Source organism: Rhea pennata, chromosome 6 (genome assembly GCF_028389875.1).
Source record: "Rhea pennata isolate bPtePen1 chromosome 6, bPtePen1.pri, whole genome shotgun sequence".
NCBI classification, from domain to species: domain Eukaryota; kingdom Metazoa; phylum Chordata; class Aves; order Rheiformes; family Rheidae; genus Rhea; species Rhea pennata.
The window spans coordinates 6,441,362-6,458,644 of NC_084668.1; the positions used below are offsets into that span (position 1 = coordinate 6,441,362).

The 17,283-nt window shown below is 38.8% G+C and overlaps 1 protein-coding gene across 1 annotated transcript in view; it reads left to right on the forward strand.

The window, feature by feature from the left end:
- The window catches only part of LOC134142097 (von Willebrand factor D and EGF domain-containing protein-like), a 169,933-nt gene that overhangs the window by 121,963 nt on the left and 30,687 nt on the right, over positions 1 to 17,283 (forward strand). The window contains 1 exon segment of the mRNA XM_062578857.1: positions 9,681 to 10,583. Within this exon segment, the coding sequence (XP_062434841.1) occupies positions 9,681 to 10,583 (903 nt within the window).

Sequence of the window (17,283 nt, forward strand, 5' to 3'; positions counted from 1 at the left end):
TTTCCTGTATTCTGACCGGTGCCCATTGCCTCTTGTCTGGTCACTGGGAACCACTGAGAAGAGTGTGGTTGGGTCTTCTTTATACCCTCCCACCAGATATGCATCTTAAAGGAAAGCCTTGTGACATAAGATGTCTATGCCCAACATATTACCATAGAATTCAAAGGCCAGAAGTAAATTTTAACATTACTTGACGATGCCTACACTTAACAAAGCAGTGAGTTACAATTAAAACAATGACACTTCAAGAACTCTTGCATTAACAACAGACTATTGAGATGGAGGATAAACTTGAAATTCTCCCCTCATGCTGCTCAGTTTGGATTTAGGCATGTTGACGCCTTCTAAGCTGTGATCTGAATTCAATGCACACTGTTCATACTCTTTCTGCACAGTTAACTAGTTGTGTTGTCATTGCCAACTTGTCAGCAACCGCAAAGTGAAAAATGCATTTGGCTGATCTAGATAAAAATTAGCAGAACTATGAATTCTTGCAATATACATCTGAAAACTTACCATCGAGATCCCTTGCTTTTCTTCTTATATTAGAAAGAACCTAAGGATAGTTGTCATCCTAATCACTTGAAATTGTGCAGAATGGCAATAAATGCAAGATCTCACTGAGGATATTTATATGTGTTTTTATGATATTAAAAGAGATTCATTATTACTCTCCAGCAAGGCAGAGCTGAGATTATTTCTTGGCTTTCATATGTAAAGTAACTCATTTTTATGTGTTTACAGCCCAAAACAACGTAATTGTAATTTCAGACCATTTACATCTTGAATCAAATAAAAGGAGAATTTCAGTGAAATATTCAAACTTAAGCTGTTTTTCTTTAAAGAAATATTATGGATTTTCTTTTGAAGAAATGTTATGAATTTTTTAAAAATGATCTATTACTACAGTTCTAAAGGATTCTATATAGCTGTTTCAGAGAATTAGATGGGGATCTGTCTCGATTTAATCTGTTTTGTATACATCTATCAACTTGTTGAAGCTAGGAGAGAGTCAAAAGGCCCAAGAGGCATCATCTGATAAGAATACACTTTTTATTATTTTTCCCATCTCTCACAGCATTAAGCAGAAGTAAAATATGCTGCCAATTCCTGAAGAGAAAATATAATTTAGCTTTATGAACTCTATCTTAGTGGTCTCTTTACAGCTGCTGAAATAACACAATTGAAGACTCAAATAATAATTGGAGAAGGTAGAACACAAAGACGAACGATAAAAGCTTAGACCCGAAAGGCGGACGAGGGATAACGAAAGAAAGGGCATTAAAATGGTTATGAGGGAGTTAAGTGAGTGATCTACAGCGTTTTGAAAAAGAATGATACTTCTTTTTCTACTACTTCTGCCGTTTTGTTAGCTGGGCTTTCACAGAAAAATACAGGCAGAGCTGCAGCAGCGAGCGGCTCAGAGCCGGTGGCTGCCCCGAGTGCAGAAGGAAACCTCGTAGCAGAGCAAGAGGCAGGGGCAAGTCTCCTGCGAGAGCGGCTACCGCACATCAAACTGGTCTTTCCATTACGTCTTGAAACAAACTGCTAGGAGAGGTCTTTGTGAAGGTATCGTTTGTTTATAAAAACATAGCTTGCTTATGGATTTCCGTATACAATCCAAATAAGGCATTGCTAAGGGAAAGTTGCGGTGCACACTAGCATCCCTGCAATCAACAATTCACACACCAGTTTGCACAACGGCAATCTCCAGTGACTCTGACTTTAAAATTTCTATTGAAAACTTACAGAAGACATCACCAAAAAAAAAAAAAAAAAAAAAAAGAGCCTGCAAATGAAGGGCACAAACTACAGTATTTTCCTCAAAGTTATCTTTGTGTTCATTTCCTTCTCAAAAGTCCTTGCACACCAGTCCTTGCCCGTATGTGATCTACTGTCCCATGAATTGTACTGACTGAAAGCTGATGGATACCTCCTCGGAAAGCAGGTCGGTGTGTATGATGTGAAACAGCGTGTATTAGGATAAGTTGCATATTAAAATCTTTCTTGTTACACTCAAGATTGAATCTCCTCCTAGAAATCTAGCTTATAGTACCTCACACTACTCTTTTCTACTCAGGACACTTAAAAAGGAGTAGGTCTTTTAAAGGCTGAGGAAAACACCTGGTTTAAATGAATCTAAATTAAGCAGAATTACTACCCCAATTCTTTACATTTTTAGATTATTTAAATCCCTAAATTAAGATGCTTTCTACTGAATAGAGTTTATGAATAGAATCATCTTTCTTATCAGGAAGTGGTTTTATCTAATCAAAACCTTTCTAAGGCATTGTTTGGGGATTTCTTGAGTACTAAAGGGATCATCTTGAATTGTATGTATTCCTTAACATATCTCAAATACTTACTGTATTCAGTAATATCACTGCTACATTCATGAACTGTTTGCTTAATGACTGAGCATCTCAAAATCTTTGATCTCGTTTTTTTTAAAGACATCAATTAATGAATTAAAATGTCAATTATGTTATCCTGAAAAATTTATATTTAAAAGCTTACAAGCAAATGAACTATGGACTTATGCAAACAAACTCACACAGGCTTTAATGAGACACGAGTAAACAGATTGTCTCCTTTTGATATCTTCTTGTTTACTCACACAGGATTTCAACATGCAGAACTGGAAAAGTACTATCCTGATCAGAGTCTACTTCCCACTACTATAAGCAGCCACAGTAAACACATCTATCTTTCTCCATCTAAGCTGGATTTCCTGTTTTCACTCCTTCACTGCACAGAATGTCCAAAATATCATTCTTCTGTCAACTGGGAGCTTTTTCATATTTCCAGTGAAAAGAAATATATTCATTCTTAGCCAATCTATTCATGATAAATTCTTTTGATTTCATCTGTTGACCTGCTCAATTAAACACTTCTTCTTCCCTCCTTGATATTTCGCCTCTCTCCCCTTTTCTCCTGACTCTCTGAATATTCTTTGAAAGCAATCTTGTTCTGACACTTTTTTTTCCTTGGTTATACCAAGACATCTTTTAATTGTGTCTATCTCATATTTTCACTGCCCTGATCATGCTCCAGTTTCAGATCACCCTTCTTGACAAGTGGCCAGAAACTGCTAAGTCTTTCTGTATTCTTCTATTTTTACTATTCACAGTTTTTTCTCACCCATTCCTGAACCATTTGCCTTTTTCACAGCATACTGGTAGCATCATCTTGTGATTAATAAATCCAATCATGCCTTTTTTTCTGCTCCTGTTTCAATTCTTCTGCTGATTCCTATTTACAGTTTGCCAAGTTCAGCTACAGTCCTTCACCTTTCAGTATCTGCTCTTCTGACTACAGTGTTTAAATAGTAACACTTCACTCACCATGATGTCTAGACTGGCACCGTTTATGTAGGTTTTAGTTAGACCCAAATCAACACAGGGAAAAGTTTCTGCAAAACCAACCCCACAGTTCCAGAAGTGGATGTCCAAACAGAGTCCAGTGTCACACAGCCGAACTCCTTCGAGTCTCCGCAGACGAGTATGGCCTGATTTATGGCTGCCTCTCCACACCAGACCTTGCTGCATGAGCACAGTCGAGCACATCGTCTGGCTCTATTACCTTTCTCTGTGTCAGTTCTCTAAGCTGTGGTTTTAGAAGTTTTGGGGGAAATCGAGGCTGCACCGGCATTTCAGAATAGTAAAAATCACATCAAAATAGTGGATTGAGAATTTCACTTACTGTCCTTGCTAAAGGCATTTAAAGAATTAGTTTTTTCAGGCACCACTAATTCAAGAATTTTGAGACTGTCTACTGAACTATCTAATTCTTCTAGTGCGAATGCTTCTCCGAGTTTCCCCACCCCTACATTCACTGTCACAGCCTCTACATTAAGGTAAGCAGAGTCCTCTGAGGTTAGACAAAACACAACACTATTGCAAATCCTGAAGTTCACTATTTAGGAGACCTGAGTATGTGTGCTTCCAGGTGTCTGTAAATGATAATCAAATAAATGATCACAGATGATGGATACACAGAAGCAGACACAAAAAATAGATTCATTTGTTGACATTTCTTGACATTTCTGATAATCACTTGTGAATACAGAGAGACTCTTAAACAAAGTTTAGTGTGTGAACTGGCTGTAGATCCCAGGTTTTTTCCTTCACAAAAGCTTTGTGACAGAGCAGTATGATTTTGTATTTCATAGACACAAAAGAAATTTGCATTGCAAATTATGAATAGCTTTAAAGAATTGTGTGTGTACAGCTGCAGCCACAATTGACCAAGAAAACAGACTGAAGTACAGGAAGCAATTGTAATAAAAAACAACTGCTGGGTAAAGCAGACTCCTTAGAATATTCATTATTGTTCATGATTTTGTTAAGTCAACAGGGAAGAAAAGTTGCCCAGGTAGCAATATCAGCAATACAACCTTCTTTTCTATAGGGCTGAGACATAACTCAGGGATGGTGAACTAGATGTTCACCTTTTAATTTCATCATTAAAGCAAAAAGTGAGTAAACTTAATGATCACAGAAGTGAGGGCTTCAGAGCACAGATTTTATTGAGACTGAATATGCCTGCACGGATGGATACAAAGTCGTGTCATTGCTTTGCTCATGTGCTCACGTGTCTACATCTAAGGCATACTAAGTCTACAAGCTGTCTAGCTGTACTAAGCTAGCATAAGCTAAATAGCCTGGCCAGTTTGTTCTATCTGCCTCTGCACAGCTACTGGCTTCCACACAGCTCCTCATCTGTTTTTGATTTGTGAATTCCAGACAGACCTGGGCATCTCTCAGATAAAGGTTATTACTGACATTCTCCCTTTCTCCATTCTTCAAAGCGGAGATTAACTTTTGCATGTGCTTACTTGCATTCTGTTCCGAAACTCTTACAACACATTTGACTTTTCAATTTTTGACATCAAAAATAACCAAATGATCATGGTCTCTGAAGCTTTTATCTGAATTTAAAATAATATCCCACTTTGTTTCTACAAAAATAAGCCCGGAAATTGATCCTCTATAAAGCCAGTGAAGTCAAAACTGTACCTCAGTTAAAGGAATTGATTCTTCGAGTTGGGTATTCAGGGAGTAACTGCTTTTGATCACAAGGGGAGGGACTTCGATCACTGGGACATTCACCCAGTGCTGGCATTGTCTGAAAGTGGGGAAATTCTGCATGCTCTAGAGCAAGGAAGGGAGAATCAAAGTTATATTTCTGAATATCTGGGAAAAGGAAGATGTAGAGTATGCTTGGACTGCTAAAGGGAAGAAGTAGGAACTGAATAAATTCTTAATGGAGAAGGAAGTTATGTCAGAATTTAATCACAAAAAAAGGCAGATTAAGAGTTGATGGAAAAACAGAATTTCCCTAGGATCTCCTAAGGACAGCTCTGGGTTTCCCCTCTCTCATCAAGTAAATACACGAAAAAAAACCAACGTGGAGAAGTAGAGAAACAAATGGAATGATCCCTAATACTCTGGTACAAGACTTCTCAGACTAGCGTAATTTTTCACAGAATCACAGAATGGTTGAGGTTGGAAGGGACCTCTGGAGATCAAGCAGTCCAACCCCCTGCTCAAGCAGGGTCACCTACAGCACGTTCCATGGGATCATGTCCAGGCAGGTACAGAGAGAGAATTTCTGTTCTCTCTTGACATTTTAAATAAGATATATGTGCTGGTAGATGTTTCAAATTTTAAATGATGACCTATATAGTGTAATATGTCAGAAGAGCATTCCTCTGTCGACATTCTTCTGAATGAGAAATGTGCTACACAGCATGTACTACTAAATGTTAATAGCTCTAAAGCTACACAAATTGTAAATTTATTGAATTGTGTTAATAATGAGATGAATTCTTAAACTACTCACAGAATTCTGAAAGAGTTATAACATGATCAGAATTAAAGGTGCCATAATATTCCGTACTGACAGGTAAAAGAGACCATAGCCAGATGATCTTACTAAAAAGAAAAAAAAAAAAAAACCAATCTCCACTTGGAAAGTAGATTGGTTTGGGGGTATTTGATTGACAGAGCACCATCTGGACTACAACACAGATATTATACGGTGATTCTTATATTGCCTTCCTCATGTAAGTGCATAAAAAAGTTACACTTACATTAAAAAAAGTAAATGTGCTTTCTAACAGCTAAACACACAAAAGCATGACAAGGAAGCAGCAATAACTGCTGATCTCTATAAGAAGCTTAGAGCAAAAGCCTGAGGTGTCACCTGCTAGTTTGTGGTCAGGATGGCACTGTCTCCAAGGTACACCACTGGGGAGGGAAAGTACAGAGGTACATAAGATTAAGATCAGCAAAGACCTGGATGAATAGCATAGAAGGAGATAACTGACCTGGTCTGCTCTGTCTCAGGCAGAGTATGAAATGCATGCTGCTTCTCTTGGAATAGAAATGGTTGGGGACAGGAGACGACCCTGAGTCAAAATGTCTCTGTCACTTATCTTAATCCAGGTCTGGATATAGTCTGCTTCTGAAAGCTTGCAAATGCAAACAAATAGACAGAAACTCAAAAGAGAGAAAACATATTTGATTTTTTGCTGTGTTTCAGTGTTGGTATCTCATTCAGGATTTAAGAGACTGGCAAATCTCTCTGCTCTGTTTGTGATCTGCTGTTTTCACTAGCCTATACCGTCATTTTATTACTTTCAGAATGAACTCGATTCCCTTCAACTACAGATATCAAGTAGTTCACTAGAAAATGCAGTTCAGGTGAGAGAACAGAACAGAATCTGCTGTACCTTACCAATGTCATTATAGCATTGGCAAACATAAGCCAGATACTGGTTAGGATGTTTCTGACGTATGCGTTCAGTGCAAGTGGCACATGATACCTGAAACACTAGGTGAGCTGAAGGCTAAGGGGTTCTAATGAAGGGGAATTCCTGCACCACACGGATGGAAAGTGTACTTATGTTGAGTTAGATGAGGGATGTTAAACACTCTGTCTCTGAAATCTGGCCTCTGTCACCCTTGTTCTAATCTTCCCCAGATAGAGAGGCAACAGAAGAATCTATCTTCTCAAGGCCTGATCCATCCCTACACTACGCTGTGCTTACAGTGCTGAAACACCATCAATATAAATGGTGATCTTGCAGTGCACAGCTGGAACAAAGCATCACGTTCTCAATCTCTTATCTGCTTCTGAGAAAAATAAACTCAGTTGTTCCACTGTTCCACATTTCCCAGTTAATACAGAAAGAAATACTGATGGATAGCAAAAAATTGTTTTTGTATCATCATACAACCTTGGGCTCTTTGCCTTGTCATTTTTTTGTTTTTTTCATCCACTCTAGTATGTAATCACAGAGTGGCATCACAGAGAAAATCAGATTCATACAATCACACCTCTGCATTCATAATGGGTTATACATCTGCAGATATTGATCGACTGAAAGCAAAATAAATTGAAGTAATACAGGATTTGAGAAAGCTGCTGACTACAGATAACTGGGTCTGCAATCTTTTAGCATACTTCTTTGTTTTAGCTTATTATCAGGAAAACTGCAGAAAGAAATTTTCAGTTCAGTCTATCCTATTCTAATCCTAACTAGATAGCAGTGTAGTACTGCTAGTAAAAATCTGAACTGATAGCTGAACGGACTACATTCGAACCATGCCAATGTCATAACAGTATCTTACAGACTTCGGTGGCCAGTGTAAAGTGGATGAGGGATCTTAATCAGTACATGTAAGGAACAAACAACAAAATACATCATTACTGTTTGCTGATAGTTCTATTTTAGATGTCAAAAACTGCATCATCATAGATACACTCCAGTAACAGTATGTTCCCTCCTTACAGGGAAGGCTGGAGGTTATCTGCAGAATGAGTATGCTGTACCTCTAACACCTGACCAGGACACAGAAGATCTCCCTTTCTCATTTTGTCAGTCTAATTCCTTTGACAGTTACTAAAATTTAGTTAGGAGAAGAAAAACATTTGATTATGATAAGATGGAAGCAGCTCAAAGCTGTAATTAGGGCTCATTTGGAAAATGTGTCAGGGAGGTGATTCAGCCCTTTGCCGTCACTGCTGTTGATTCTTGGTCCCTGAACTGAGTTTTCTAAAGGCAGCAATAATCATCTGTTACTTGTAACTTTCTATGGGGATATTTCTTCCACTTTTCTCTCTTTCATTTTTAAAAACCCTTTGACTTATTCCACCCTCTCGTGCTCTTATTGTTTATGTCCCTCCTGCTTTTCCCACCTCCTTTCTTCCATTCTATGCTCATCATTCATGGGCAGTAAAATCCAATGCATTTATCTACCGTTGATGTCCATAGTTTGATCTAGCACCATCATACAACTCTAGAACATGTTGTTTCAGGGCAGTAAAAACTCAGCACCCTGCAGAAGAGTGACATTGTTTACAGGGCAAATAAATGTAGCTTTGGATGCCAGGATTTCCTTGGATCTAGTGAACACTCTGTAACTTTCTTTTCGACCTCTGTCAAGTCTCTTAATCTCTTTCCTTGCTAACTGTGGCTAATTTCTATAACAAAATGGGTTTTCTTAAAGTAATTAATATTTACATTTAAAAGATAAAGGTAAACCCCCACATTGAGTTAATCCTAAAACCAAGTGAGGTTTTTGTGTCCAGGATCCAATATATTCTGTGTCCCATGGAGGGAGTACGACAGTACTGGTTAAAAATAGCTTCTTCCATTCATTAGAGTCAGCAGATGGCCATTAATTTTCCTGAAAGTATTGATTCAAACTACTCGTCTGCACTTTCAAGGCCCTTCACAGACTACCCTCTCTCCATCTATCATCTCTCCTTACACAGCTGAGAAGGTGGCTGGCTTTGTAACAAGTGGCTGACAGCTACAAACCAGTAGTCTCTCCTACATGCTGCCCCTCACGTCTGGAGGGAGCTGTACATAGTATTAACAAAGCTTTTCCATTTGTCTCCTTTAAACACCTTCCTAAAACTCTCCTTTGCCATAAGACTACAAAAACTTTGCATAGTTAAACACTAGCTTGATGCGACTACAGTCTGCCTAGGACATGACCTTGCAAAGGGCTGTCTTATTATTTCTCTACTTCTCCATCTCTGGTATCTCTCTGTCCCAAACTGCAATGTTTTGTCTTATTCCTAGATTGCAACAACTTCAGCGCAGAGTCTCTGCACTATGCATTGTCTAGCAGAATGTTTCTGAGTGTGCTATTGCAATACATACAGCTAATGAGAAATACGTATCAGCTGAAATAAACAGGCGGTCAAGAACTGAAGAGTGCATTACAAAATGCAGCACAGTCCCAAATTTTATGGACAAGAGCAGGCCAGCACTAGTAAGGCAGCCCACCAAGTGTTTTGGCCTGGCTGTAATTTATCCCCTGTAAACTCAGTGCTGCACCTCGAAGAGTAATGCCTGATATTCGCTGAGACTTACTAGCTTAGGCTCAATATTAAGCCAACATAAACAGATTTCCTCTAGATCATGAACAGCCATCCTGTAAGCTTCTGTACTGCAGTTCCCTGTGCAGCAGTTCCCTTGTTACCCACAGCAGATAGAGCTGCATTCTTTCTGTACCACCTGGGAGAGACGTGGCCTTATCACATACCATAAATTAACTCTTCCAGATCTAGAACTGATGGTTTATTCATAAGCTACAGATTCACTGTGGTTCCTTTAAAACTCTAGACCAGCAAATCTGACTTTTATCTCCCTTGTGCTCTAGTTTCAAGATCTTCCCAAAGCTATACGGATATTGCTGAAAGAAACAGTGATGATGCGACAGACTCTCATCAGGAAGATGTTTTACAAAAAACAAGGAATATTTATTCCTTTCTTTCCCAAACCCAAATTCCAAGACAAGAAACTATATATTTTCTGGGAAGAAACCCCACGGTCATTAGCACCCCATCTCTTACAATGAAAAGGAAGTTTTCACAGACTCAGACATCATCAGCAAAAAGAAGTGATATGGAATCTGTATTACCTGAGAAACAGTCTTTTCTTGAAAAAATAAAAATTAGTAGTGATACACACACCTTCCTTCTGCACAAGGAACCAGAACCCGAAGAAGCAGCTGTCAGTATGACCACCCATATCCCTATTCATTTTAAACAAAATAAACCAGTTATAATACAGACTCTCTCTTCTCATCTCAAGACAAACGCAAGTTCTTTCTTTACAAGGCCACGTGCTGTTCAGCAAATTCATTCCAAATATGGTTATTCTCCTAGGAAGTGGCTCAGCAGGGTCACAGTCTCAGAGACTGAACTACCTCAAGATTTTGGAACAGAGCAGCAAAGAACATCTCCTCTGGCACCATGCCCGACTTCCTCGTTTCGCTTAAAAGGTTCTTCTTTTGACACAGCTCCACCGAGTGCTAACCTCCCGTTTGGGCCTGTTTTCCAAGCAAGGCTTCCAGCACAGACCATAGCAACCAGAAAAGCACAAAACATAGCAAGAGATCATCTGGGACTACCAAAAACCATCAGTGAGACACAGCATCAGAAAGTCGTTTGCGCGAATACGCTGTGCTTCGCTGGCGTGCAGTGTGAGCCAGCCAAAGATGGAGGATTTAAGTGTGGGTCTTGTCCTACTGGATACAGTGGTAATGGAACTACATGTGAAGGTAAGGGAATGAATCCTTCAAAATTTTTCATGACCTCAAATCTAATCACTGCCCAAAGTAATGGTTTTTATTAAAAAGTTGGAGATTTTGCCAGGTGGGATCATATTGTTTTCAAAGCCAATTATATTTTAAAACAATAAATTAACTTTTCTAACTCCAGAAAAGTTATTTCTGCTTACAAAATGACACACTTGATAATATCTAATCTATTAAAACCAGGGACCAATCGTAATCTTATTTACCCTTCCTTAAGGCCAGATTCACTCTAGCGACATCATTGTATTTAAAACCATATAGAACTTTTGAAGGAAAGAGTAAAATTGACTTCATCTGTCTATGTGCATTCTAGGAAAATCTAATTATTCTACCTTAAAAAATACTTTTAAATATCTAATATCATACAATATTGAACTTGTCATCTGAAATGTAGAGCACCAGAAGAGTTTTCATAATATACTGACTTACAAACAATAGTATTATGCGCATTTTTAAAACAATTAATTCCTTGACTTAGTTATCGTTAATTATACCTTTTTGTTGAAATCCCTCCAATAATTTGATATCTTAATTGGCCCTTCACTGTTAACAGCAGAACACAAAAGCGTTTCCATCACCTATTTATTTCTCTTTTGCGTATAGTTTCTCATGTTCTAGACACACACGGCAGCAGCTCGTGTTGCGGTGTCAGCGGGTGTGCGCTGCACCACAAGGCTCTGCTCGCCGCATGGGGATCCCCCGATACGAGCAAATCTTCGAGGGGGCGGATGTAAAGCCCCTTGTACTGCTGCATCCTTTGGAGCTCAAAGATGCATTACAAAATGCCGAAGAAAAGGTTATAATAATCTAGGGTGCTACACTTTTCATCTGTTTGCACACCACTGAATGTCCCTTTTAAAGGGCTTAAGGCAGACTGGCATGAGAAAGACCCAGTCTTTGACCCCTAATTTACACCTTGAGCTGGGGAAGTACTAAGTAACCCCAAGTCCTGGCAAGTCCAAAGCAAGCTTCACTGCAGAATGGCCACCTCTCAAACACAAGGCCTATGTACATAACTGTATTTACAAATACGGAAATATGGGTGTTTTGTGTATAATTTAGCCATCGGTCTAGTACTTTAAACATACATCTAGCTCCGCCTTCTACTGTCTCACAAGACATTTTCTTCCATTATTGGTATTACTGAAAATTTCTCTGGGAAGTCCGTACGATGAAATACTTTGTTGCCAACATGATTCACTGTCTCAGAGTTTGGTGACATGATACACGAACACTGTGTGTCACTTGTCACTACCCATATCACCTGGCTAAATAACAAGCATGCCTGCTCTGTGATTCTGCTTCATCACGAGCCTCTCTCAGCACCTGCCTATTACCGTCCTGCAACCTGGCCCCAAATGCCTCCAAGCTGTGAGAAGAAGAGCTGTTGCACAACCGGCTGTTCACGTTTCTTCCCATGTCAAATGCAGCAGATTTATCCTGACAGGACATAGAAAGATGAGGGTAATTCCTTGCTTTAAGGACTGCCATAACCTCTGCTATTAACACCTGACAGTCCAGCCACAATTGTACCCATTTCTCTCAAAACAGCAATACTGTCTAAGAACAGAGACCAGAAAATCTGAAAAATGATCAGGTGAGACTAAACCTTGTGAGATCTTTAAGCTTTGATGTGACATCCATGGCAAGTGAGCAAAAATGCTTACAGCCTCAGACACTTTGCTGAGAGTTGTCACTACTGTATTTGATACTGAAATTCACTGAGCTAAAAGAAACAGTTCACCAGCATCAAGGTTTAAAACTTGAGCAACGTGGGGAAACGTGACCTTTGTTTGGTAAGAGTGTCTGAAAATACTTTAAGATGATAAAACCTTTTTGAATGATATTTATCTTATGCCAGAATGTAGGTATTTTTATTAATTGTGCAGGTTCAAAATCCATCTTGGAGAACAGGGAAAAAATAAGCTTCCTGAAAATAGACCTCTTTTCTAAACTAAATCAGACCAGATTTTATTTCTGTAATATTCTTCCCACTTTGGATAAGCCCCTTAGTCTCCCCTTTCTGATGTAATTAGGAGTCTCTTCCCTCTACTATGTATTCCTACTGTTAAAGTCACAGAATCACAGAAAATCCAAGTTGAAATAGATCTCTGGGGAATATGTGGTCCAATTTTGGAAGAACGTAGCTAGATTCATTGTATTTGGCTTACACTTAGCCACCTATACCGGAATGCTCAGTTTAGATAAACACCTCTTAGAAATCTCTATTTACATGACTCCCCTATTTAACAACAACTTTGTGGTATGTAAGAAGCAGAACCTTGCTTCTACCCATGTTGCTTTGGCACAGTAAGTGTCACAGATTCTTAACTCTCCTACAATTTCCGGCTTCAGCTAATTACGCTGTGGATGAACTGAGATGGAGCAGTTTCGTCAAGGCTCAGCTCATCACTTTCATGCCCCTTCCTACAGCTGGTCAAGTTCACAGTTTGTAGAAGTCTTCCTGCACAGGCACAGTATTGTCATTTATTAGCAGCCTAATATTAAGACTAGTCTGCTAACTGTGCAAGGCCTCAAAATGCATCAATTCAGGGAAGCGTTCTGGAGAAAGCCTCTATCACCCGCCTACACAATATAAAAAAATAAGCAGAAGAAGTGAGGCCTACTGCAGTCCACTGGACATTTTGTATTTCTCTTGCGAAAGGTGCCTGCTTGTCTTTACGGAATAAACTTAGCTAAGTGTTCCCTAGTGATGAGGGAGGTTGCTGCATGGACGAATCATCTCCACTCGGTGGTGGTCTTTTTTCCAGGATACGTACCAAAAAACCAATACATCACTATGATACACTTCCAGCAGTTTTACAGGACAGCGCCTTTTACTTTCCAAATGCACTGCAGAACTGCCGTATTACTTGAGTGAGCTTTACTTGAGCTTTAAATTTTTCAGCTCACTATGCCAACAGTTTAAAAAAAGAAACTAGTACTTTAATAATTTATAACTAATTCAAACAGAGCTCTTTTCAGAATGTTTCTTACATTTCTGTCTAGCACCTTAGAACGTCTAACAAACACATCACTACGTGACATTAGAGGCTGATGCTCTGAAACGTTCGTTAGGATGTTGCTGGGGGGCCATCAGTCACCCCAGAGCAATCACTCCCAGTCCTGCTTCCGTCCTCCGCTCTGCTACAGGGATGCTCCCATTTTCAAAGACACTGTATCCACTGGATAAGGAAAAAAAATACTGTCTTTTCCCTGGGCTTGTTTTTTTCACCAGGGTCTATGTGTATGTTACTGTCTGAGGGCAGCTGTTACGCTTCTTGGGCTCCTTAGGGTTCCCTGAGGTGGAACAGATCCTTTCCGTTCGGTAGCAGAGTTGAAGCTAACAAAAGCTTCTGCTCTGGGTGTTTTACTGTGCTTCTCTAAGAGCTCTAAATCTATAGACTGAAGAAAAATAAGAATTTAAACCAAATTCCTGGTCATCCCTGTTTTTATTTAACTCTATTAAAAGGGGAGTGTCTAAAACTGTACAATTAAAAAGAAGTCTGTAAACTGTAACTGTAAACTGTAAAATTAAACAGTCAACAACTCAATTCTGTAAAATACAGGCAATTGTTTAAAACTGTTTTAGATTAGAAGACAGTTAAGATGTATTATTTGTTTTTCTAATAGTCATAAAAGTTCCTCAGAATTCCTGCGAAGAATATTCCTTGCTATTTTAGAAATAGCAATAAAAATATTTTCTTTAAAATATTAAGGCAGTAGAATTCTGGCATATTTTACTATTTTCTGAGGGAAGGGAAATCTGCTCTAGAATGATGGCAGTAATGCTCTCTGCTCAAGTGATGAAAACACAGCACTGCCTTGAGATTACAAAACAAGTATAGAAGTAATTTTCAAAATAACAAGAAAGATGAAGTAGTTGGGAAAGCATTATGATCTCAGGATGCACAGCTGGATAAAACAAGGAAAAATAGAGTGGCTGACATTAGTTTGTTATGAAATTTTTACACACACAAAGCATATTAGACCAGATCAGACCAAAAGTTCATCCCCCATCGCCAACAGCTACCAACAGTAGATGTCCAGCAAGGTATGAGAAAAATATAGGGGTACAGTCCAGAACTGTCTCACAGCAACTTACGGATCACGGGCTTCAGAGAGCAGAAGTCTTTGTAGGTAGTATCTCCCAGTATACGTTTCTTCCGTGCGTTTATACAAATGCTTTTTAAACCCATGTACGTTTCTTTTGCCCAGTGCAGTATCAATGAGCTGCACAGCTGAACTATGTGCTGTTCAGAGGATTATCTCCTTTTTCTTTTGAACTGTCTGCCTGCCAGCTTTACATCTGTCCCTTTCGTACTGAGAGAGTAAAGCAAATTTACCCACATCAACTTTTCCAGGCCAACCATGTATTTGCTTTTTTTGACTGCAGATGAGCACTCCACTGAGATTTCACCAAAAAAACCCCGAATCCATTAGTACATCCTAAGTAGAACTGCTGTCTGCAGTTGTATTCCCAATTTTTCCAGTCCAATTAATCTTGTTAATTTTCTATTTGCTCTGATGGGTATTTATTTCATAACTGGGCTTTAGATTGCTGGACTATTTAAGTGCATGAGTTATTTTAATTGCACTAATGTGTGAAATACAGTCCTGCACAGAAGACCAGCACAGGATAAACACAGTGCAGCATACTGCAGCAACGCCTAAGCTATTTCCCAGTCTTTCAGTGGTGTAAGCCCTAGCATAACACAAAATTTGTGCCTTATCTAATTAGGTGATCATTTTGCATGTGTTCTTTAATGTCTGCAGCTTAGTTACTTGATTTATCCACAGCAGTCTGTCAAAACCCACATGGAAGGCATATGGAATATACAACTCCCAATACAGTTGCTGAAAATGAATCGCTTGGGCAGACCTGCCAGCTCCGCCTGACTTTGATTTTATTGTAGAAATCTTCACCTGCTCCCATTTGCTTTCTTAATACAAACTTTGCCGTCATCTAAGGAAAAACACATTGCTGCTTGGCAGTACGCTTACCTCAGTATCTAGACACCTCCAAATACAAGCATGTAATTAGAGGCACTAACAAGAACAGACACTAAATTAAATAAGGCACTAAACTTCCACTGATTTTTATTGACTTGTCAATCTGATCCTACACAACAGCATTATTTTGTAGCATAAGTAACGTAAGATATTTATTCAGGGTCTCTTCCACATAGTTGAACAGTTGTTCAATCTTGGTATCAAATACATTCCTAGAGCAAGTACGGATACACATATACATGAGAGTCGTGCATCCCATCTTTAGCAATGCACAAAGGCCATCAGCCACGATGGGCTGAACATCTCTACGCGCCGCTCTTTTCGTTTCCTGTGACTGAACGACAGCCATCAGGGCAGTGGCAGATTCCAGTCCTTTCCACCCTTCTCTTGTGTTGGGAAACTGAATCTAAAGATACATATAGAGTGAGTTTTTTTTCCCACTTAAACTGTAGTGGTAACAGTTTTCACCGTGGCACGATGACTGCCAATTGAACAGTCTGTGCATGTCATTTATAGACCTTTGCTATAGATCTGCACTTTATATCCTTTCCCTGTGTACCTTCAGTGCAAAAGATCAATCCACACCTATTCAAAAGTAAAACTGATAATCTAATTATTTCTTACTCTTCTCCTTTAGTTCCTTCCCATGTACTATGCATTTTAAAATTTCATCTCTCCCTTTAGCAGTCGAGGTTTACGTATCTTTTAAGAGAAAATAAACAACTGACAATAATTACATGAAGCAAGGTAGACATTGCTCCTCCCAATGAAGTCTGTCCTGATTTGATTATTTTTACAAATTTTTGAACAGGACTGCAGGTCATGATCTCAAAGCTCAAAACCTTCCTTCTAAAGTATATCCAGGACCTCACATGCTACACTACGTAGGCAGTGTATTCACTATTGAGACATTAAGCAGTAAGCGTCTCCTGTAAGCCGTATGCTGATTATGGTATCAAAACTGGAGGAAACAACACAGTTTGTAGTAGTTCTGAGTATCCCCAAAGTTATCATGGAGAAACCTATAAAAAGTGCATGATCTCATCTTAAAATTAAGAAAAAAGCAAAATGGAAGTCTTTTCATGGGAAAAAAAAGTAGTATCAGGACATTTTCAAAAAAGTACTTTCAAAGAAAACAATAAACTTCTCTATTTCTCACCTCCAGATTTTAAATTACAAACATAAACATATATTTGACAAGAAGATTGACCATTTGCAGCAATGCTTTTCTCTTTACTGCTATTTTATACTACCCAAAAATGTTTTGTGTAAAAACCCTGCAATATCTTTGTACAATTTAGCAAATGTTTATGGGGAAAAAAAATGTTTAGTCCAGAAGATGAAAGACAGAAGTCTGGAAAAGAATGTGACATAAACAGTATAGTTCTATTACTGAGGGAAATGCCTTCTAGGTGAATATTACCCTCCCTGTCTCACTGCAGCCAGAGTGTTCAGCTTTTATCTTTTGCTATTCAGCAGTAATAGAATATTTTTAAACATTTTATTATTAAATGTCACAATAAGAGCTAAATGTTTTAATATCCAAAATACCATGTTCTTTTCTGACAGTTCAAATGTATCTCAAATTGTGTAAAGGCCAGATGGGAAGTAGTCTGTTCAAACGGACACATTCATTTTATGTGTTACCTAC